The 25650-nt window shown below is 38.4% G+C and overlaps 1 protein-coding gene across 1 annotated transcript in view; it reads right to left on the bottom strand.

Moving 5' to 3' along the window:
- Positions 1-25650, bottom strand: part of FAM185A (family with sequence similarity 185, member A) — a 48840-nt gene that overhangs the window by 22770 nt on the left and 420 nt on the right. The window contains exons 2-6 of the mRNA XM_010581101.1: positions 25357-25648; positions 17659-17768; positions 12375-12467; positions 6790-6928; positions 1192-1233 (exon numbers count right to left, since the gene is read on the bottom strand). Of these exons, the coding sequence (XP_010579403.1) occupies positions 1192-1233; positions 6790-6928; positions 12375-12467; positions 17659-17768; positions 25357-25648 (676 nt within the window). The remainder of the gene's footprint in view (positions 1-1191; positions 1234-6789; positions 6929-12374; positions 12468-17658; positions 17769-25356; positions 25649-25650) is intronic.

Here is a 25650-nt window from a genome sequence, read left to right on the forward strand (position 1 = left end):
AGGAAATTATTAAGTCTAACTAATGCTTTCAGAATTGAAATCTGAAAAATAAAGTTTATTCAACTGTAAGATGTGTCTTAATGTTTAAGCTGAACCTGGTTAATTAAGGAAAATAATCATCATCTGTTGATGGAAAGAGCTACCTCCTGTGTTAAGAAACCTTTATTTAAACACTTCATATTCTATGAGTTTATTTAACAGAAGGAAAAACAGACTAGCAAGCTTAATTTAATTCTGTGGTTTAATGACTAACTCAGAAGAATGTGTATTGCATTCATTTTCCAGGAATGTTAGTATAGATTGCTTAGAAACAGAAGAGTTGTAATAGTACAGCTCGTCCCTGAACAATGCTTAGTGAGTGACTATGGTTACTACCATTAGGAGAAGTCTTTGAGATTTGGGCCTGTAACCAAGTTCATTTACAGAAGGGGAAATCCTTCTACGTACATTCAAGAAACAGAGCCTTGTCTATGATTCTGTTACTTCAATTTTCTGCCATAGAAATAACCAGAATTTGAGCTTCTCACTTTTGTGTTGAGGTACTATAAAATGGTCAAAGAAGGGGCCATAATATTTTCCTAAAATAATGCAACCGATATAATGTATACCATAGTTGATAACTCCGAGTTATCCTATTGTATAAAAGCTCAAGTTCCTGAAAGAAAATTTATGAGCCGTTTTCATTTCTGGAGGGAAAACGATGATTAGGGTAAAAGTTTAGAAAATTTGTTTAAATTATCACAAGCCTTCGCCCCACCCAATATGTAATACATCAATGATTAATGCTTTGTGATACAAAAATTAAACATAACTAATCACTGATATCAACAAATGTAAGACAGAGAACTAGGTTAAAGACAAAATGATTACATTTGATACACGCTTAGTCTTTTCTTGCATTCTTTTATCCCCATCTTAATCTAAAAGACGACACAGACTCAGTCTAACTTGTGCAAAGCCCAGTGGGTATTGTGGTACCAAAAACTAGACAGTGTGCCTTGCCCAACTGCAAGAGGCTGACAGTCAAGTTTGGAAAGGATCTCCATCAGCTACACAGCTATCATTGCTACTCCTGAAAAGAATAGAGGGCAGAAATCATCTCCTTTTTACTTTCCCTGTGAATATCTAGCTTTAGGAAAGGAGAAGGGAACAGTGAGAAAAGAGGTATCTCAGAGAGAAGGTAGAACCTACCTACTGTGATACTCCCTGTTTTGGTCTGAAGGCTGGTGTTACCTATTAGGAAAAGAAAAGGGGAAAAAAATGTTAAAAGTGTATTATTTAACGGCTTTCTGAAATTGTAACAAAGGCTAAAGTAATGTGATCCTATAGAAGGGTATTATAGTTGTAGTAGTATATCTGATTTGCATATAAAAGCAAAACAGCATAAACCAGTAATATTGCTTGAATATTTTTACTTTACAAACAAAAATGTCAACACATGTGGGTAACAACAAAGTGATTCCAGACAAGAAAAACACTGAGTAAAGCTTAAAGACACAGACTGGATATGAGAGAGAGAACAGCAGAGAGGCATTGTGAGGCTAAAGCACAATATTTTCCTATTTTATTCTGGACTGTGGGGTTTTGTTTTGTTTTAATTGCCCTGATGCCTACAACAACACTATGGATGATGTAAGCAGTTTAATAGAATGACTAACATAAACAGTTTCTGTTTTCCTTTTATATACATACATACATGCCCTCTCCCTAGGGAATTTTTGCTTTATCCTCAAATGCTACTTCCTGGACCCACTGAACATTACCTACTCCTCCAAATTTATTCTCATGTGCATGATGGTCCCTTGTCAATGCTTTTCATTGACTTCAGTGAGATCTGAGTGTGCTGGACAAACTGGAGAACTTCAAACAAAAGAGCGTAAGGCATAAAACATAGAATAGTCTCCTACTGAACTTGCGTTACTTTGAACAGGCACTGGTGTTTTAGCCTTAAAATCTCAAAATACATACTCTTCCCCTTTACCTAGGGCATCAAGAGAATTTGGAAGGAAAACAGATGTACCCCATAACAGAAAAGTCATCTATACTACTAACAGTTGAACAAAGTTTGTAGAAACTTCCATAGTTCCAAGTATGTTACACATATATCATTGCCTCACAAAAAATACTTTATATTAAAAACCTAAACCACAACATGTCATTCCTGCTACACTCTCATCCTCCCAGGAGGAGGACAGATTGACAAATAAGGTTGATCACAGTAACTGAGTCCAATTTAGTAATACACAGTATTCACAACAATTTTCAGATCTTTCAGAAGAGGCCTTTAAAAATTGCAAATGGATCAAGCTCTGGTCTTATCATTCTGTAATTACACAGTAGTAAACAACCACTAGGGTAGAATGCATTCCACTGTATATGACCTGTAGTGTTTGTCTTAGTGGTATGTGGGCTGAAAGCTAGAAAAGCAGCCTATCATCAATAGTCTTAAATTAATCGTTTCAAGCACATACTGTACAAAATACTTAGGGGTTCTGAAAATCAGAGTTGAAACAAAACCATATTTCAATGAACTTGAAAGACATTTGGCTTTACTGTTTGCTGTTTTTAAAAGGCACACTATAACTATCCCACCCTTTTCCCCATTTTATCATGAGTAGCACTTATTTTTGTACAACCTACAAAAAGCTTAGGGTTTTGTCAGCTAGCAACTCCCATGGAGCTGAAGCTAGATTATACTCTGTCTGAATATAGCCCCTGGGACTTGCAGATTTGCTGGTCTGCTCTTTGTTTTTCTAGGTTATTTGTTTTCTGTTTTGATAAGAAGGTCCTTGAAACATATTAAACATGTAGAAATCAAACTCCTATTAATCACAGACTTATATGACAGATATGACTAATATTGCGTAATGTAAACATATTCGTGTGATAGGCTCACTTCAAACATTTAGCTAGAACAAAAGTTGCTTTTAAAGCAGATAGGAATGTCCTGCTGTGTTGTGACCTGCACTGTCTACAGACAGTGCACAGAAATGCACTTTTGGTCATGTAATTGCTCCATGAAGGCCAAGAGTTAACTTAAAAATTTTAAGCTAGCCAAGTATTTTTTGGACACGTCAAGGGCAAAGAGAGAAACACCTGACTAGAGGTAATTACAGTTTGATTATTACATCCAACTGACCTCAACATTGTAGTGCAATATTATAAAGTCCAAAATATTATATATTTTTAACAGAATATTGATGACAGTGGCTTAGTGTTTCTTTTTTTGTTGCTTCTGAAGAAATAGTTCTCTTTTCTATCATGTACAAGCTTTGCTTCTCCATAAACACTATAAATCTTCAAACTACAGTATTGCAAGTCAGGATCAGTATAGGACCAGAGGCAAAAGATAGCTTTTGGGGTGTAAATAAAGGCATCACTTTACATTTTATTATTTCCATCCCTTCCATTTGTTTTGAAGACTCTCATGGTGGCAGGGTTATTCTGATGCACAGAAAAAGCAAACAAACCACCATGCAACTTTTTACCACTTTGACTTTGCATGCCTAAAAAGGAATGAAGATAAAATTAATTTCTACAATCCCACTTTCTATACAGTGAAATCCAGAAACATAGCTGAAATTTATGGAACATACTTTGGCATATCAGATTCTTTTCAGAAGGGACTATAGAATTCCAAGCTTAAGCATTATACCATACTAACTTCAAAACACTGCAGATTTTCTACTTTGTCTTATTCAGGTGTTGTGGTTTAACCCCAGCCAGCAACTAAGCACCATGCAGCCGCTCACTCACTCCCCCCACATCCAGTGGGATGGGGGAGAAAAATCGGGAAAAAGAAGTAGAACTCGTGGGTTGAGATAAGAAAGGTTTAACAGAACAGAAAAGAAGAAACTAATAATGATAATGATAACACTAATAAAATGACAACAGTAGTAATAAAAGGATTGGAATGTACAAATGATGTGCAGGGCAATTGCTCACCACCCGCCGACCGACACCCAGCCAGTCCCCGAGCGGCGAATCCCTGCCCCCACTTCCCAGTTCCTATATTGGATAGGACGTCCCATGGTATGGAATACACCGTTGGCCAGTTTGGGTCAGGTGCCCTGGTTGTGTCCTGTGCCAACTTCTTTTGCCCCTCCAGCTTTCTCGCTGCCTGGGCATGAGAAGCTGAAAAATCCTTGACTTTAGACTAAACACTACTTAGCAACAACTGAAAACATCAGTGTTATCAACATTCTTCGCATACTGAACTCAAAACATAGCACTGTACCAGCTACTAGGAAGACAGTTAACTCTATCCCAGCTGAAACCAGGACATCAGGTCACTGACAGGATAAGGCACCTACATGTTCACCTTTTCCTATATATTAATTAGTGTGTAAATATATAAAGTAACTTCAATAACCATGTTTTCCAGCATGATTTCCTCACATAATGAAATAGTTACTAGACTATGACAGAAGGTCAAAAGCAAATTTAAAGTCCTGCACGTGAGGACAAGTCTCCCAGAAAGGTCATGCAATCTTTCTCCTTGAGAATATTCAAAGCTCAACCAGACAAGGCCATGAGCAAGTTTGCTCTGATTGAGCCCACTTCAAGCATTAGTTTGGAACAGATGTCAAATTCTTTTCCAACTTAAACTATTTTGTGGATAAAATAAACTAATAATCAATGCAACTCAACCCAAGACTTTGGCACAGTTGCAAAGAGAGGTTTCCCTTTTCTCCTATGTGCCCCTCTGTGGAGAAGTTTCACTATAATGTTACTGCCCCTTGGATAAAGTAGCACATTTCTCAGTCTCAGAGCTGTTGCCCTTTTGTTTTTCAAGTGTCAACTCAAAAGCTCAGTGGCACCCGACATCTCTAATGCCTTTTATAGAAGCTGATGAAAATGACTCAAAACTAATTTCTACAAAATAATGCATTATTCACTAAATGCATAAAATTCATTCAGTAAAAGTACAAAGCATGCAAAACAGCAATTAAGAAAGCCTAGGCACTGACAGTGTTGGAAATGTACAGCCCAAGATTCAACTACAAAATGGGTCTCAAACAGGTTTGTAAATTTTGTGTTGCCCTAACTTCAAAGTTCTCAGTGCAAAAGCAATGAGTCTAACTTAGTTTTGTGCACAGATGTACTGATTTTATGCCAACTATAGTATCAGCATACTGTCAGCTATAGGGAAATAGCAGGCTTAATTGCCTAAGAAACAATCTGCCCAAGTGTTTACAAACAAAACTACTACTAAAATTGAGCTACCTCATGAACAAAGATTAGAGGTGAAAGTGACAATTTTTTTTCTAACATATAACAGGAGTTTATCTTTTCCACTAATATATATGTGTTTATGTGTGTATATATATATGCAATGTAATGATTTAAAAGACTTTAAAAGTATTTGCTCTTACTATTAAAATATGACTGAGGAGCATGATGTTTTGCAGAAAATATTTTTCTGAAAAAACAGATTAGAAGTACTAACCAAACGTGCAATTGTTTGTAAAAGAAACAGCTAAAATAACATTAGGTGTTCCAGACCCATTTAGTAGAGAGCTCATGAAAATAATGCTGAAGTAACATAAGAAATGCCTGTATAATTTGGATACAATTCTATTTGTGTTCACATTGTTCTTCAGCTAAATGACAATGAGGCATTACTAAGACTTAGTAGTCACTAACTACAGCAGTTATGATTTCATTTTTGTACCACGAAAACAAAAAATGAACTTTTGGATGTGCACAGAGGCATGAACATGCTCATAAAGTGATCATTCCACAGTATTGTATCGGTTTGAAATTAGAAAAACAAAACAAAACAGCTTATCAGACAGAAGTACCAGTAACAAACCAGTAACTCTACATTTTAGGAAAAATACAAGAAGAAGAAGAAAAAAAATATCTTATTTCTGCCTATGCATGCTGAAGTGAACTTTACCTAACAGGTTTAGAAACCATTCTTAAATTTGTCCATTCTGTAAATGGACAAAGGAGTTGCTCCTTTAAGGAAGAAATGAGTCATTTCTCAAGCAAGATAACACAAAATTTCTAAGAAACTGCAGCAAATTGTTTATAAGGCATGCAGCTGGAAATCTGGAACTCTGACTGACCTGAGTAATTTTCAGGCTTTGTACATCCTTCAGTTTATTTTACTTAATGTTAAATCACCACAAATTCATTGCAGCACAGTCAGAACTCAGTGGGATTTTTGTTAAATTAGAAAACCACACCAGATTCCAACCTTGACTGCTGTTTCTATAAAAGACTCTCAAGTTAACTAGTTTTAGTTCTAGGTGAAGTACATTAAAGGGTGGATGGATTAGAGACTTTTTTTTCCCCCAATCAAAGAACAGAAACTTTCACCACTTTATTAGTACAGGGCGCCAGCACACACACAGACTATTTCTGCTAAAATCTTCTAAATACGATCAAGTTCTTAGTAGATGCTGTAAGAGTTACTTCTCCTACAAAGAAAATAAAGGATGGAGAGAGGGAAAGAGTAGCCTCTTTACTACTTTGTGTAATTTCATTGCTGAATTTTAAAATATTTTGACATCCTTAGTATGTGTGATGTTTCTTTCCTGTAATATACACTTTTTGCTATTTCACAAGTGTGCTTATAGAATTGTTTTTTTTTTTTAAATAAATACAGTATGCTATATGGTAAATTCTCATCAATTCAGTCTTTAACAAAGACAGAACTGTTTTGTTCATACACTGTGCACAGCTGATTTAGTGACAGTCTATAGCATTAGTCCATTTGTTACTGTAAACATTATGAATACCTTCAAAGCAGCCAAATTTGTGACAGTATTTCCTTCTTACCGTGAATACTTCCCAGCAGAATATCACCAGCTACTGAAGACAGAGATGATGTTTCTGCATAGAGATACTTAGTTTTCAGCAGCCCATCTTCAGTAGATATGTTGATGGATGTCCCCTGCAGCTTCTCTATATTCACACTCTAAGAAAAATAAACTTAAATAAATGTAATGGAAAACTTGTCATCACAGTTTGAAAAGGCAGAGGGAAGTAACACTATTAAGAGGCAAAACAAACGGAAAGCAGTTGTTGGTACAGAACAAAAGGAATCAAGTTCTTGGTTAAAAGCTACACAAGACAAAAATACCCAAACTTTTTCATCCAAGAGCTCTGACCAATAAGTTAATGATTCTTTACAACATTCCTATGAATTATTGCATCCATCATACAGGTAAAGAACCCAAATAGTCACAAATGGATGACAGAAAAACTTGATTTATTTTTAAAAACCAAACCACTTCATATTGAAAAGAAAAAAAGGATTAGCTTTAATAATGAAGACTTAATGTTCATATAGCATTAGGACACTTAAAGCATTGGTAATCAGTTTTCTGCCACCACATACTGAAACATCCACTCTGTTACATACAGCTATTTATACAGATTTTTAACTGGCTCACTTTGTAGACATAGCTTTCATGAAAGTTTGCAAAAAAACCAGAGCTGCTCTTTTTCTCAGCATAATTGTTCATATTACCTTGGTTACTCAGGCCTCTATTCTTGGACTTAAGCCTCAAGCTATACAAAGCCTTGAAAAATGAGGGATAAGATCTCAATTTCTACTTCTTTTCAACAGAAATTGAGAGAAAGGATAAGAATTGAAAAGTTGCACTATGGATAGATTTGGGGAATAAAAGGTGATAGATGAGGTTATCTATGTACAAGTGACCAGTCGTGTGACATAACCTACACCTATATGAACAAACCAGAACAAATCACATGCTTGTGCAACTACCATATGAATTTAATTCTATTCCTCCTCTGTTAAACTTGATTTATGATGGAATCATGCAATAGTTCATACTTAACCCCCACTCAACTTGTTTTATTTTGCTTACGCAGACTTTAAGTGAACTGCACAAAATCCTTATTCATTTCATGAAATTACATATGGCCTTCTAGATCAAACTGTGCCTTATATCAAATTATCTTTAAATCCACTTTGTCATTTTAGCATTATCATCTTGTGGAAAAAAGTTAATATGAAAAAATAAGTCTGCTGACCCTTCCAGTATTATATTACATAAACTATGGATGAAGTAAGAGGTATTCTGACAAACAGCAATTAGTCTTGTACAAACTCCATCCTGTATTGTGTCCCAAGCAGCTGGTTTAGTATGGACTACAGGACAGCCAAATTATACTGTGACCTCTCCAATCCATACACACTGAGCTTTACAGCATCTTTACACCTTAACTCATAAGATTACAGAATGGACTACTGTCTTAAGACTTTTGACGTGATGCTACAATACAAAGTAGGTCTCCAAGAATGTAACAAAATACACTAACCTTTAAGAAAATGTGGTCATCAAAGTGCTGTGCTAGAATTAGAGATATGTGACAGTCAATATCTACAATCTCTGCAGGTGATGCTGCTTAAAGCTATGCTACAGTATCTGAGCATCAACAGTAAACAAAACCAATGATACTAAGGCATAATTTGTCACTACTGAAAGTTACAGCAATTCAGCTTTTCAATCTTCCAATGCTTCTAACAGAACTCTAACAAGCAGACACCTTAACAAACATAAGTTTACACTGCAACTGTCCTAGGAATGTTTCCCACAGAGTATTCCACTACTTCCTCACCCAGGATGGCAAAGTGTAAACCTGCTGAGGCACATGGCCAAAGCAACAAGTAAAAGAAAAGCCACTGTAATTTTAGGCTCTACAATCCAAACCTGTTCTGAAGAGAGTTAAATGACTTGTAAAAAACCTTTCCAATTTTAGCAGGGCCATCACTGCTATCAGCACAATGAAAATAGAGTGAGGCACACTTTTGCGGGGGTGGAGGGTAGATAAAATGAAAATATCAGCATAGTTTGAGTGCAAACTGGCTGCCTTGTGGCATTCCTGAACTGGAAGAGGAAAGCCCCAAAAGCTACATCTGTTACTATGATATGCAAGTCTTGACTCTATTTAGACATTTATCTTATTTAAATATTATGAAGTGCTTTATTATAAACAAGCTCACATACCAACTCATCTTATTCAGCCCCAACTACCTTTCTTAAAAATGCACAGCAATAAAGAGTTGTCTCAGCACAAGATAAAAAGTACTGAGTCAGCTAGTTACAAAAAAAAAAACCCACAAAAACCCAACCACAAAAACAAACACCCTACCAATACAATGAACATTTGCTTCAGAATAACCCAAATCGGGGAGGGGGGGGCAGGGAAATCAGTCAGACTGCTCAAGACTAAAAAGTATTCTAGATAGTGAAAGCATGAAGAAAAGATAGGATTACTTTTTACTGAGACTAAATATGTTTCAGTCCCAAATTCTTTAACATTTATGAATTTTTGGCAGAACATAGATGTTTGGCTCTGCTAAGTAAGTGGTATAGAAAAGTCCCCGTGGTACAGATTAGCTAATGACTCCCCAGTCAAACAAATTTGATTATTTTTGTCCACTGAACCACCAGGTTTTCTGGAAAAATTCCTTCCCTTGAGAGTAGAGCCTTGGGAGTTGCAGTTACTGAGACTGACCACATGCTCAAGTTCCATCAGTTTCTTACCCTTTTAAGAAAAAAGGTCAGTCTACCTTCATAAATCAGACTGAGAATGTTTTTGCACCTGAACAGATTTCAAGATGAAAACTAACATCTTCCTATGTTTAAATACAACATAAACAACTCCTTCCCAACATATTCTTCTTCCTGGCCTTCCTTTCTGTGCTACCCTTGCTCAGATACTTTACTAGTGTCTTCTCCATTTTCCCCCTTAAAAATATTCTCTATTTCTCAAGTGCTTAGTGTCTTTTACCACATCCTTTCCCTCCCCACCTCCAGGAGGGGGCTGGAAATGCTGACATAGCCATAATTACATAATGATGACTACAACTGATGGAAGAAACATCTCATACAAACATACACAGGAGACATAAGGCTGACAGATTATTAACAGAAGTGGCCAACCAAGAAAAGAAATCTCACACTGTCCTTCCTAACTACACAAACTTTGTTGATGAGAAGTCCAATAACATAAGCCAAAGTATTGTTCCATAGCTGTAAAATTCCAGTCAAAAATTACTCACTTCACTCAAGTCATTACACCTTAACAAATGTAAGAGTGACTTCTAACAATATTACAGACTATATAAATATTTATGATCACGAAGAAGCACTTCAACTTAATATGCATGAAGTTTGTTTTATTCTTTCAGGAAGACAGTGTGTCTGAAAAAAGTTTTCAAACAGCATTTAAAGACTCAAAGCAAAACAATTACATTTCTCATTTTCATGAACTATATTTTCACGTAGATATAGATCTAATAATTTTTCTACCATCCACTTGTTTTTATCAACACCAGCAAGATGCTATTTGTAATGAACTCCATGGACTGCATTGGTGTAACAAACTAGTTTGGGACAAATGACTAAGCAGCACAACTCTAAAGACCACCACCATGCTATTACGTTGTGAACAGCATGAATCCACAGCAGTCAAAGCACGTCCTAGATTGCACCCAATCTTATTCACTGGTAGAATGCAAGGATTCCAGTCTTCAGATCCCTCCAACAGAAGCCCTCTGCAGAAAGATGGATGACACACCAAGAAAGCTGTAAACTACTTCTGCCCTATTACACTCCCTGTGGCTACTAGTGGCTTAGGATGGATCCTAACTCCACTAACTAGTAATAGTCCCAAGCGAACTGCCAATCAATTAGCACTGATCAGTCCAACTGTGGCATCAAGAGAGCATGTCACAGTCAGATGTTACCCACTCTGCTTTATGCTGGGAAGTCTTGCTGGGATGAAGTAATGTTCATGCAGAAATACCAATCATAGAATCATTTAGGTTGGAAAAGACCTTTAAGATCATTGAGTCCAACTGTAAACCTAACACTACCAGATCCACCACTAAACCATGTCCCTAAGTGCCACAACTACACACCTTTTAAATACCTCCAGGGATGAATCAATTAACCACTTCCCTGGGCAGCCTGTTCCAATGCTTGACAACTCTTTCGGTGAAGACATTTTTCCTAATATCCAATCTAAACCTCCCCTGGCACAACTTGAGGCCACTTCCTCTCCTCCTGTCACTTGTTACTTGGGAGAAGAGACCAATACCCACCTCACTACAGCCTCCTTTCAGGTAGTTGTAGAGAACAATAAGGTCTCCCCTCAGCCTCCTTTTCTCCAGACTAAACAATCCCCAACAATAGTACAGCTACAGCAGCCTCTGGGCTCTTCTATACATAAAAGGCAGGCTAGCATCCACTACAAAGAAATGCAGGCAATTTAATGTTGGCAGTTTTTGGAAAATCCAATGGCAAGTTTCTTAGTTTACAGAGAGATGTTAAGAACAGCTCACAGCTGGCTCAGTGTAAGTGAACATAAGATCTCAGAACCCAGTCTACAAGGTGTAGAACAGTGCTAAATGGCACTTCACAGAGGTGATTTTGGACTCCTAGAACTTAATAGCTTGATCTCAGTTCTACCCTTGGCTAGGGAGAGCTACCTGCACTTTCAGATTCTTTCCAGTGGTGCTGGTTTTAAGGGTACCTATTGATTCTAACAGAGTACTGCATGCATCCAAGCTACTTCCAGACTTGGCTTGGCTCCACATGTTCATATTGCAATGCTTCAGATCTAATGAGTCCTAAGGCAACCAGTGGCATGGATATTATGATGCCTAAACATTCAAGTTGAGCCCAAAAGCCAGACTGGGTACAAGAACTGTAGCATTATGGAAGGGAGTCTAGCTCTACATTATTTTAAATAATGGAGAGTTGACTCCTTATGGCAAGAAACCAAACCAGATCAGAGTAGTATGATGTTTGTCTTATACTGCCATCTGCTGAAAAAAGCAAGCTATTTCTCTATGAAACTCTATTGCTGGTCATGATTCTTCTCATTGCATCTCAGAACTATATGTCATTATATTTCCTCAGCTGCAAAGAAACATGCAAACCTTCTACTCTTCCGTTCTTACAACCATATAATGCTGGAAGCGTACAGCATGTACAAATATCAAGCCACTATTCATGAGAGACTAAAACTCATGGGCCTATTGTAGAATCCAGGTGCCTAGATATCAGCCAAGTAAAAAGTTTAAGAGGGTTGTGAGGGTCTACATAATTAAAGCTTATGAGCTGTATGAGCTAGCACAATACAACCTCTGTACTGATAGAATGATCACATGCTTATTCCTGCTCTTTCTGTGGAGCCTGTTTACTAATCCAAATCAAGTATAAGATAAGATAGTATAATTAACCAGACAAATTTAAGTTAACAGTCAAATGACAATCAACCAGTGAGGGTCATTAAATGTTCTTCAGCTCATTCTCAAAATTTAGTCATTTTGCAACAGACAAGCTGAATAAGCCATTGAAGACAAAGTTTTACTTCTTACTTACACCCTTCTCTGTTGCACGAATATCTGTATTTCCATAAAGTGTTCCAAGACCAATTACTTTACCACCATTTGTCCGTATATCAATTTTATGGCTCTGAAAAAAAGTTTAAAAATCATATGGTTAGGATAATCATATTTAGAAAACAATACGCAAAGCATTTTTTCAAGCTGTACCACAATAACCACCTTGGATCACAAACTTCCATTTTACTGTAAAGGTTTCTTCTCAGGTGATTGCCAAATGTGCTGTTTATTTCCAGTGGAGTCAAACTCAAAACAAGTCACCTTTCTTTGTAACTGAAACACAAGGGAAAGAATGATGCTGAGGAACCTTTTAATCTCAATACAGGTGGTTTTTTTTGTTTTGGTTTGTTTTTTTGAACTAGAAAAACATTTACTCAGTATATATTAAAATAAGCAGCAGGGGAAGAAAGAGGGAACTTTGTATTTTATTTATACTCCATCCAGAAACCAAGGTATGCATATACCCAGTGCTGCAACAGATGAGAAACACGAGCTGGCAGTGAAAAATGAACTAGCAAACTGAAACTTTCCAGTGATCTGGAACCTACAGTGTCACAGAAGTCTGTAAGATAATCATATATATATACACACACAAACACACCACAGAGCTACTTAAGCTTGGAGTATTATGACTACCCATAAGCTTCTATGGATGCATACCAGTGCAAACTGGAGGCCTGCAAGTACAACCAGATCCTACAGTGTTTCATTCCAAACAGATTCTAATTCAAGTTAGGTATTTTGCATACATCTGCATTACAGTCTCAAGTTTTTCCACAAAGAAACCATGTTTCAAGTCAAAAAATGCTATAGCCCTCATACCTTTCAGCTGTTGCATAAAACTGACAAAGAGAAAAAAAATGTACAGAAATACACACAAACTAATCTCAGAAAGACAAAAAACCCACAGGTCTTGACAGTAAAAGCCAACCATTTGTGAGAAGGGAGAAGGGGAAAAAAATAATTTAAAAATCAGATTTAAATCATTTAACTGTATTCATAAGCTGCAACTTCAACAAATCTTGACTTTAAGTAGTCTAGGTATCTCGACAGCAAAGCTCTTTTGCTTAAGTTCACCAGCGTGAACATTGGAATAACATAGAATTAAAATTCAGCATTTTTTATACTTAATGCTGGATATGCTCCCCCCACCCCCATATCCTTCATTTTCCCATACCACCACTTCCATTTTTGGATATATTTGTTTCTGTTGAAAAGGGTATTATTCCTGTAGATGCTATTTAATTTAGGACACCATTTGTTAAATTTGACAATCAAGCATATCAGAAATATTCAAGGTATGTAGATTATTATACACCTGTCTGGATAAGCGATAATAAATTGAATTAACTAGGTCTAAGCAGATGACAAGAAGATTAAGGACTTTTTTTATATATATATGAAATCAAGTTTGCAATATGGAAAACATGGACTTATACTGCTCCAACACATTTCTGATGAAAGACCAAGAATCGGAAGTTTCATGGGGTTTCATAAGTCAGGAAGAACTCTACAGCAGTGTTTCTTTGTTTTTGTGTTCCCAAGTCTTGCTTTCTCCTCTTCATTTAAGACGCTTCCCCACAGTAAAATGCAACGCCCCTAACTTGAGACTACAGCAGTGCTTCAGACCTTTTAAAGGTTGTAAATAACTTAGTGTTCAGTTAAGCTTCTATACAAATATAATAGATGATTCTCTCCATATACAGTAAACAGGGTAAAGCTAAATTAGATGCTTCAGCCAGACATCACAGTTCCTTTGAGGCAGTTACATTAGGCATATTATCAGAATAATGGTTAAAAAGCAAATCATCCAAGCATATAACTTGAGAAAAATACAGGAACTCATAAGATTAGAAGAATTTATGTATAGCAATGACTTACCAGTATGGCCACTGATAGTTAAATAAAATAAAACCACAACATACACACTTATTTCCTCAATTTTTTTTTTAATCTATCATTTTGGGGATAGAAAAATCTTTGATAGGGACACAGGTACCTCAACTTTCTTCTCCAGAATTATTAGACTTATCCCTATCCTCTTAAAAAAAACAGGCTTTCAGAGGTAGGTGTCAATAGAGACACCTAACACACAACAGGATTTGCTGAGAGAAGCAGCAAGTTATAATGGTCAGGTAGCTTTTTCATTAAGAGGGAACATTCCACTAGCTAAAAGTAAGAAACACTAATTTGTCATAGGGCTTCTCCTAGCGAGGAAGAAAGGTTTGAGTAAGGAAGAGGTAAAAGGCTGTCAAGGCCATGACAGGTGTTAAAAGAAAAACAGAAAAACTTGTTCAGTTCACAGAAAGGAAGGACAGTGGTGCAGGTCTTTAACAAATCAGGCTCAGACATGGTGTGTGGTGAGGAAGCATGGCAGGTCTTCCACTGACCATGCACAAGACATCTGGAAATTCTTGTTATCACTGGCACAGTCAAGGAGTCAGAAGTAACCACTGAACACAGAAACAAAATTGAAGGGTCTCCTTGGTCCCACTGTCACTGCTAAGCTGATGGACTGTAGTAAGAAGCAGGAGGAAGAAATCAAAAAGAAGCAGCACTATACTCTGAAGAAGACCTAGAAGTCTAACTGTATTTTGGAATTACTGCTACTATCAGATGACCTAGAGACTTCGAAGGGATAGGGTGAACTGGGCTTTTGCCAATTACAGAACAACAATCAAGAAAAAATAATCTCAATAAAACAACCCTCAACAAATCTCACTGGCCAGATAATGCCTACCACACCAAAAGTACCAGTCAAAATCCATTAGAAAACTCATAGAGAATACTCATCTTTTCTGTTCAATTACTAGCATGCATGATTAAGGAAAGTAGATGTCAAATTTCTAGGTCTTCTGTAAAGACACCATACAGTATACCAAAAATCAGCAAGTTTTTTGAATTACAAGTTATACAAACAACTTCTTGCAGTCTGTGGCAAGAGAATTAGCAGTCATGAAGCTGCTTGCTGGTGCTCTTGAATAAATAAATAAATAAATCTGGTCATGTGGGGATTAAAGTCATTGATCAACAATCGTTTGCTCTCTACTGTAAAGAAAGAGTCTACTGCTTTGCTAGTCAATGAGGTTTGTGGAGAGCATGATAGTGAAGCAACATTAAACAGCTCTTGAATCCATCCAGGGGAGGGCAGTATCACTTCAGTTTGCTCAGTAAAGCACATTCCCTGAAGGGGAATTGGCTCTTGTGCTGTACTACAGAATCTAGTCTGTAAGATTTTCAGTAGCTTTGAAAAAACCCCAAAGGTGAATAATTCTGCTTCTCACTAATAATTCTGCTTCTCTGCTAATACAGAGTATAATTCCTGAACCTGCATTAGAAAAAAAATGAGTTACAGTTGCCTTACTAGAACTACAGTACTTCTCAAAAACATTAGACTAAGAACTGGTTGTATGGCTAAGAGATACTGTAATTGAACAATTGTTTCCTCTTGCAAACACCTGCATGGTCGGTAATTTTAATTCAAAACCTTCATCTCACTACTTCAGAGTCAACAAAACCAAGAGTGGTAACATATCTTCTCTATTCCCATATGTTGAAGCTATCACAGTAACCAGAACAAAGACAACCACTCACCACTCACAACCCAAAAGAATACTTCGGGTAACTATTTTGGTTAAAAAAAGCCAAAGCCTTACAATCTACCAAAGCTCTGTTTTAACAAGAAATTTGCAGTTCTTTCTTGATACTTTAAATATTAAATGCCTTCTGCTTTCTGGGACAAGGCCATTCTTCTCATCTGAGGCTTAAGGGAACAAAGAAGCTTCCTGTGGCCACCAACGTAGTGGACACAGAGGTGCATGCACAGGGGAAGGATCATCTTTTACACTTGTAGTCTTCCTGATATTTTTGTGAATCAAGCAAGGCTCAAAGTTGACAGAGGAAAAAAGCAACACCAAGCTCCTCTAAACTATAATGAGGCTGTGGAGGAGTTGGTCTCAGGAGCCCCAAACTGGTGACTTTGCAGCCTTCTTTTCAGTTCATTAGAGAGTATTGTTTCATTGCTCATTGAAGTCTCAAGGATAATAGAACTGACTTTTTAATTTTTAAAGTTCAACACTTTTCACACCTCAGATTATATATGAAAAAGGTGCCCATGAAATTAGTTAGTTGTCTTTCCTGAGAATCCTCTTTTTCCATGACATCACAAGAAATTCCTGACAATTGTGATGGCATGCTGTGATTACTGTCACTATTGCTGACTAAAACTACCTTGTTTTCTCATATTATGTAGTTTCTCATGTACTGCTGTTTGCTGCTATGTAAGAGAGTAATGTTTAACCAAAGCTTTAGACAGCAATAACACATATAGTACTGTTAATTTTTTGTTAGATTTTTGTTACCTTTTTAAGAGTAATATGGTCAATTACACAGAATCTGGAAGATTCCAGTTGTCTGTAGTTCACTAAATATGGAGTAAACCTAGCTCTATTCTATATTAAATTTCCCCTTAAGTTCAGTTTCCCATATGTGCAATATAAAATCATATATTACCATGGTAGAGAAAAACATTGAAAGATTTTTCATATCTCAAAAATACTTAAACTTATGAATTACCCTATTTGAAAAGCCCTTCTTTTGAATTTATACCAATTCCTGCAGGTACCATCCCAATTATTCAAGTGAATTTGATTCCAAACAGCACCTAAGTGACATATACTTTGATTATTTTTACAAAAGCCTATGTCAGCAAACCTGAAGTCTTAAGACTGAAGAAACAAGGTCATGACCATGATTTATACAGTATTTATCAGATATATTTCAGTCATGTATTTTGGACATGTAATGTGTAACTTCTGATTGAAAATTAACCTAAAGAGTTTGTCAATAGCACTGATATATCAGAATTATTAAAACAAAACACAGGAAAAAAGCAGCATACTGCAAAGTCCCAACTGAGCAAGCATAACTATTAACCTACTAGACAGGAAATAGCAGTCTGTCTTTTTTTTTTGGTTTTTTTTGAGGAGCAGGATGGACAGAGATCAGGCTTACTGCTGTCACTGCTTCTGCTGACTTTGGCTATCAAAGGTACCTGGACTTCTGACTCCACATCATTTAGTATTATTGACTTTGTGTCATAATGGTATGTGATAAATAAAGGTGAGATGCTACACACATAGTAACACTTCAAAATACCAGAGTACTTCTCATCTCCAGAACTGGTACTTAAGTTCTTAAACTATATTCCACCACACAATCCCTTTTAAAACACTGATGGGGTGGGGGAGGGTTCTTCATACCTTTATTGACTGCAAGACGCTAGTCCCCTTCTCTGTTTCTATTTTGCAGTTATCACATTCTATTTTCTGAATCTTCACACAGCCAGTCCCTGATGTTTTGATATCCAGATCTAGAATTAAAAGTTTTATTAGCAACAGAATGAGAAGAGTCAGATCTATTTAACACAGTACTTGATCGCTTTATATAGTAATTACATATAGTAGGGAGAAAAAGCAGCTTGTTACTAAAGAATCTTCTTGCAAAGTTTGGCCATATACTTTCAATTGCATGACTAGTCACTATCAACAATTGACACTGAAAATTTTGTAAGCCTGTGTATGGCCATCCAGCTTCGAGAGAACATTGCCTATTGGCAGCAGAGTGACTGTAACCTCTGGCAAGGAATCAGCAGGGTGCGGTCCTTTAGTGAAGATTTATCTTTTTTTTTTTTTTTTAACCCACTCCCAAACTCCACCTCCATCTCATAGCTACCCTAGTCACCAATTCTATTAGCAATTCTACTGAGACATTTGGGTACCCTGACAGGGATTTTGGGGTGGGAAGGTTGTCTGGCTGTCTAAGGCCACATGTAGAGTAGTAAGATTCCACAGCACAAATACATTGGTCTTGCTTAGACCTACACTGCTTCAACTAGCAAGCAGCATAACACAAGAACAGGTATAGAGGAGTTTGCATGTGTCATTCCTCTCCAGCCTTCTGGAAGGCCTGACCTACCCTCCTGGCATGAAGAAGCATGTTTGCCCTTAGTCTGAATCACCTCACCTTATTACTGTTTATAGGCTTTCACAAAGAAAAGTCACTAGGTTTTGTAGATAACTCTGTCATCAAGGGAGTGATTTATGGGCTCATAATGCTTCACGCAGGAGCAGCAAAAGCCTTTTTCTGCCACTTGAGCTCACCCCTGAGTTTAAGGAACCAGGAAGAAGTTTGAGAATGTGCAGTCTAGGGATTCTGACTATACTACTAATAATTTATATAAATGACCACCATAACAACTGGCAAAAGGTAAAGGCAGGAGAAGAAAAGTGGTTTTGTTGTTCTAAGGAAAAAAGACAAAGGAGAAAAAGAAAAATTGAACAGGAGTCAGAAGTGTTTGCTGCAAGACACATAACTGAAGGACTAAGAGAGAGATAGTGAGCCTATTACTCTCTAAAGAAAAGGAGATTATCTGGGAAAGAAACTTTCATTTAAACACCTGTGAAAGTCTTTCTTCCACCCCCACTAGCTGCTAAGGTGACAAGAAATATGAGAAGGAGAATCGGAGTATGTATAACACACTCTGCAACACAGCAGAGGCTGAAGATCAATACTGTCACACTGCTGCTCAGGACAAACACTGCAACCATGATGGCAGTAGCTTGCAGATGAAGGCAAGAGATTGAGAGCTCCAATTCACAACGAAGGGAAGTTTTTCCACCTAATAAGCCAGGAGAATCCAAGAGGCAGAGATAAAACATGTTAGGTCTTTGCTGCAAGAGTGCTACCTTATTGCCACAGTAAGCTAAGAGGTTAAATTTAGTGAAGGATGCCGACTGTGTTTGCAGGTAACAATTCCCTAAGAAAGAGGGCTAGGAGGACTGGATAAGCAGGTTTTCCAGAAAGCAGTTTTATTTGGAGATCTTATTTTCTTAGCATCTTCACAGAAGACTTCCAAGAAAGATTTTAATCAAACTGTGTGTTTCTTAAATTTAAAGTAAACTCTAAGATAGGCTTTGAGGCATGTAAAAGCACAAAACCTAGCAAACTGGACTGGTGACTATCATCAGAGACTCAAGGGCCAGCTCCACAAGGTTTTATGTTGTTAAAGCCTAGACAGTTTCATGAGACTAAGAATATCTGAGTGGTATCTGAGATATTTCAATTTGATCGATGCTGATCTACAGGTTCTGAAGTTGAGACAAAACTTTTCCATAGGGTTTTACTTCTCAGGGAGCAGTTGGATTGTTTAAACACAGTTCCCAGAGACACAAATAGAGGCACTCTCCAAACATCTACATTTGAAACAATATGTCCCTGCACAGCACAAACCTGTAGAGTTCAAAAAGAAAGCAATATTATTTTTGAAATACAAGCTGTCTTGCTCAAAACTGCTCAATTCACCCACTGGAAAACTGCACAGTCCTTGGGAGGATCTACATCTGAGACTTTTTTAATTTCGCTTTCTGAGAAGAGAGAGGTCCAAAAGCCAGTTTGCCTGTGCAAATCTTTGAATTCAATCAACCTGATACCCTCTTGCCCTTATTGTTTCTGTCAAAAGGGGTGAGGAAAAGGCTTAAGAGCAGTCAGTTTAGCCATTATACCAATTTAGTAGGACTTTTACAAGTATAAGGTTAAAAACTGCTGATCCTGCAGGGCATATTATGGCCATAATTTGAAAGGTAGATTAGTAGTATAATCCTAGCTGTATCAAAGATGGGTGTCAAAAGAGGACATGCAAGTCTAGGGATTCATGAGCATGCTGTTAAAAAACACCAGGGATTCCTGGAGACATACTTTGTGCCTTGATCCTCTGCAGAGTTACAGCGCTTTGCTAGCCTTGATATACCAAAAATTAGTGGACAAGTAATGGAGCCCCTCTGTCTCACAAATAGGCTTCCTGAAGCAAGGATAAATGACTCCACAAAGAGGCAGGCTAAAAGCTGGATAATATTGCTAAAGAAATTTTAACAAGCAAGGAGGAACAGGATACAATGTTTCAGTGCCAAAGCTCCAAAAATAGCTAGCTTGATTCCCCCTTAGCAAAGATGAGGGCTGAAGCCACACAAACCTCAAAAAATGCATGAAGGTCTCTGAGGTGCAAAGGATTTGTATTGGAAATAAAGGTACATAGGGGAAAAAAGAACTTTGGTATCAGAATGTAGGCAGGGGTACCCCAGAAATACCACCTTAAGCTGTAATATTTGAAATAGACTGGAAAATTACTGATTTTAAAGTGACTCAGCAGCCCTGGACTACTAGAAGTACTTCATGATGATCTACTTCTCTGCTCAGAGGAAGCTTACCAGTAAGTAAGCATGCATGTAAAATAATTCAGTCCAGGACAAACTATTTATTGAGGGCGTCAGATTATAGCATCTGCTACTCTGAGGCTGTAACTCTGCCATACTTAGGAGTAGACACTGATGACCTTTTTTTCCAACTCATTAAAATGTTAAGACTTCAGAAAAATACACTGTTGAAAACATTCACATTCGCTTTCCACTAACATAAAAAGCAGAAACAAGCAGTCCCAGGAGCTTAGGTTCTCCCCTCATATAAGCAGGCATAAAAATTGTTTAAGTGATCCCATAAAATTATGAATTTGGTAATTCACAGAAACCTTCAAGACCCATACATTCATTCAGTTGGCTTAGTTCCACAAGTATCTACAGTGTTTAGCCAAACAGCTAAGTGATCTCAGGGACTTAAATAAGACTAATGTGGAAGAGTTAAGCTTTCCCAAGGAGAGAATCAGTAACAAAAAAACATACTAGCTTACAAGTGGGCTTAGCCCAGGAGTGCTTGATCCTGTGCCAGAGGGGACAGAGCTTTGGTATTCTACTCCATGAATCTTGGCTACCACTTCAACACTCAAGGTTCTCCTCCTTGACTTTGAAGCCTCTGTTCTCTTCACCATGGTACAATATGCAAAAAGCATTGGAACAGTTTGCCAAAGGAGGTTGTATAGTCTTCATTCTTGGGTGTTTCAAAACCAGACTGGATAAAATCCTGAGCAGCCTCCTCTGACCTTGGAGCTGACCCTGCTTTAAACCAGAGGTTAAACTAGAAACCTTCTGAGGTCCCCTCCAACCCAGATTATCCTGTGATTCTAATACAATATGTATGTACTAAAGCAAAACATCAGAACAGCAAAACATGGTAAAACAAGACGGATGATTCTCAAATTCTGGTTATGCAAGACCTCAGTTAGGTTTACTTCTGAGTACTCCGACACTGTACAGTAACCAGAAATCAAAGAGCTGGTTTTAGGTTTAATTAGCACATGCAGTTCGACATGCTAAGACACAGGGTTCTCTATGTGCTAAGCAGACTGCGAACCTACAGCCATGTGCCTACACTGTCCCTGGAATAAATAGCTAACGTATACACGTGACCTGAAGAAAAATAAATAAGTAATCTAGATTAAACAGAAATTCATTGACATCTATCATCTTTGAAGGTTAAATGTATCAGAGAGGATTATCAGATTGTGCATGATATTGAAAGACTATACACAGCATAAAACTAGACACTAAGACAGAAATAGAGGATCCTTTAGTACTTGCCCTGCTGAGCTGCTTACAAGTTGCTTTTGGTTTAAAATGCATACTTAAGCTTATCCTCCAGCATCTTCTGCACATGCTCTTCGGGGTGTAAGGAGTTTTACCTAACTTAGAGCTTCCTGGATAAGCTCCAACCTAAATTGCAAAAGCTGTTATGAAATGCCTTCACTTCCAAAATAAAAAAAGAAGCTAGAATACTGTAAAGACATTCACATAAACTTCTCAACTTCTTACAGCTAAGTGACAGAAAGAGAGCTCAGATAAAACGGTCTAAACAGAACAGAGTTTACATCCTCCTCACGCATTCAAGGAAGGCCAGAGAAAAGCCAAAGTGCTTGCAGAGCAACAACAGTTTCTTTCTGTTTTGAGCTATGTTTTTACAAGGGATAAGATCTTTTGCTTATGCAATGATGTTTAATGGATAATTCTTTCCTAAATAAAGAAGAGGAACAACACAAGCATAAACTACTACTCAGAGAACCCAGAAACTAAGCCAGAGCTGAATGGACACAAAGTAGAACCTCACTGGCAAGTAGCAATTCTACTTCACCGAGTACAAAAAAATATTTATATTTAGGAAATATATCTCTGGATTTGCCTGGATAACAGCATGAACTGACAATACTAACATCATGCTAATTATGGGGTGACAAACAGCAACTAGTAGAAGGGGGCTATAATCCACAGACCATCCAGGGAACCTGAATTGCATGAGCTTACCACAACCCCATATGGAACAGCTTAGAAACCTACAAACTAATAAAACCTACTTCAAGAAGGAAGGCTGTAAGACAGTCTGCAGGGGTGGTTGACATTCAGACTATCATAAGAATCTCAAAAGACAGGACAAAAGCTAAATGATTTTTTTTTTCCATCAATCATGATTCATTATTGAGACCTTTTGGGAAGGTTCCCCACATTGAAACTCTTTATGACAGCTGAGATTCTCCAGATCTCAATACAATGAATTCTATCCCCAAGAGTAACCAAGTCTGGAGTAACACATAATAGTCACTCAGAGATCCTGAAGAAACTGAAATATTAAGTTACTAACAGCTACAGTAACCAGACAGACCTGGTACCAGAGAAATGAAGGGTAATAAATGAGACGCTGGGTTTCAGTTTGATTGTCTGTAATCCTGGGATGGACTTTCTGAATGTACTACAGACAAGCCAAGGTAATCTTTGCACTTGCCAAGCAGGAAAGAAAAAAAAAAGCTGTAAGAACGTAACTGACAATTCTTAGGGAAGAGTAAAAGCTACAAAAGTCTCTTGGAGAAGACAGTCCTGCTACAGTTCAGTGAAAGAGTCAATGAATACATAGTTAACAGTTGATTTGTTTAAGAGAATGAACTTGGATTTTCAGATGTCTTTAACAAAACACTTAGTCCTGTATTGTCTTTTAGGTGTAAACTGTGCATCATCTTCAATACTACATGAATTCGGAAATCAGCAGAAATACCAAGGTTGAAAAGTTTCATCAGTGACACTGAATTATTCAGACTAGTTAAAAAAACTCACTGACAAAATGCAGAAAGACCTTGGAATACCACTTACTCAAATGATAAAACAGCAAGAATTTGAATGGATGGTATGCCTTGTGGGACTTTTTGCCACGAGGCATGGAGTTTGCCAGGAAGCTCCTACCCTGAATCTGTTTACCTGTTTAAGTGGACACTTGGAAGAGAGATCCACTGAGGGGCTGAGCTATATCAGGCTCAGAAAATCCCCCAAGCTGAAAAGAGTTGACAGCTAAGAGAACACTTAGATGAAGTATCATGCATGTTTGTCCTGTTCTTACTCTTCCCTGAGCACCTGTTTATGACTACTGTTGGAGACAGAACAGCGGGCTAGCTAGACTCATGCTACAAATCATTATGCCTATTCTAACATAGACAAAGTAAAGCACACTGAGGGCAAGGAGGAGGAGAAGCCCCTGATTTTATTTACAGAATGTTTGGCTGTATATTAGTTGTTAGGAAACAAAAGAGACCATAAGTTTTGGTAAACATATTTAAGAAACACACCTTCAGTTATCAACAGTGCTCAAAAAAAGAAAAAAATGTTGTAAATTATAGGGATGAGTAAGACTAGAAAATGAAAGAGAATACTGCTGTGATAAATCCATAGCACTTCTCCATTTTGAATGATATACAGTTCAAGTCCTTCTAAATGAAAACATGAAAAAAACCCCAACCCCAAAAACCAAAAAACGACATAGCAAAATTCAAGATATAGGAAAAAAAATAAGAGAAGATAAAAGGTGCAGAATGTCTTTGCTGTAAGGGTTTGGAAAAGCTGGAACCAAGAAAATATAACACCACACTCTACAAAAGTCATAGATGACATGTATGAAGTGTAAGTAGAATGAGATTATTTACCATTTCTCATACCACAACTGCAGCAGAGCATCAAATGAAATAAAGCAGCAGTCTTGAACAACCACTTGAAGCAAACCAAAGGACCGTGTTTTTTGTACGCTGAAAAGTTTTTCCAGCACGGTGAAACTTACTCTGCACTGTACAGGCAACGGCACAAATCCATAGGAAAAAAACCCACATCAATGACTAAACACAAATCTCTCTGGGTCAAGTACTTCCTAAACCTCAGCTCCCTGAGGGGAATTATCCTAGCAAGCTTGCCCTTTTCCTTCCCTGCCAGTATTTCAGTCCAGCACAGTTGTTTATTGGTTTCAGCCACTACAGCTGGTCTCCCAAGTTGTTTGTAGGTTCCCTACCAGAAACCCTGCATAGATTTTTGCCTTGTGTACCAGCTACTAGGAAGACAGTTAACTCTATCCTAGCTGAAACTAGGACATGTCCAAAAAGATAATGCAAGACTTGCACGAGACAAAGGAGCCCTTCTTGGCGTTTTATCTATATTGGTACCTTCCAAACGTTTTTGATCCCTGTCTCAGCGTAACAACCACCAATGTTGCTGGTAGATCCAAACAACCCTACTGGGAACAACCTTTAACTGCAGGTGTGCATAGCACATACTGAGGACTGCTGTCTCCCAGCTGAGCTGCAGTTACATCTTTCCTGGAACACCAGCTGTCAGGGCAAAAATAAAAGCGTGCGTTGTAACTATCACTCAACAGCAGAAGTTTCAGCATTAACTCTTGCTGACAAGAGGGTCAGCAACAAACCATCTACGCAAACACCAAAGAAGTCAGGAAACGCAGAAAAAAACCGGGACTCTTCGAACCTCCTTAATGCGAGGGGGCACGACGCCATTTCCGAACACCCGCTGCCAACAGCGCTTCCAGCCGGAGCGGCAGCGGTGCCGGCACAGCCCCCGGTGAGCGCCACCGCCTGAGGGACCGACCCCCTCTCCCCGCGGGCTCCCCGTGCCAGCACGCCGCAAGGAGAGGGCTGACAGCCGGCCGCGCAGCCGCCTCGCCCGCCGAGGGACCCCCGCCGCCGCTTCACCCACCGAACTTCACGGGCGTCCTGACGTCCACGGCGGTCTTGCTGTCCACGCCGTCCGCGACGATCGCCATCTGCTCCAGCGCCTCGTCGTACTCCACCCGGACGCGGTCCTGCTGCCGGCCGCGGGGCGGGGGGCTGCCGCCGGCGCCGCTGACGGCCACCAGAACGCGGTCGGCGCCCGGGTAGCGCTGCGGGTCCAGCGGGCGGACGCTCACCTGGCAGGGCAGCCGCACCCGCAGCCGCCCCCGCGGGCTGACCGCCAGCGCCCACTCCCGAAGGGCCTTACGGCCGCCGGCCT

This window comes from Haliaeetus leucocephalus, unplaced genomic scaffold (genome assembly GCF_000737465.1).
Source record: "Haliaeetus leucocephalus isolate CR32 unplaced genomic scaffold, Haliaeetus_leucocephalus-4.0 Scaffold751, whole genome shotgun sequence".
Classification (NCBI taxonomy): domain Eukaryota; kingdom Metazoa; phylum Chordata; class Aves; order Accipitriformes; family Accipitridae; genus Haliaeetus; species Haliaeetus leucocephalus.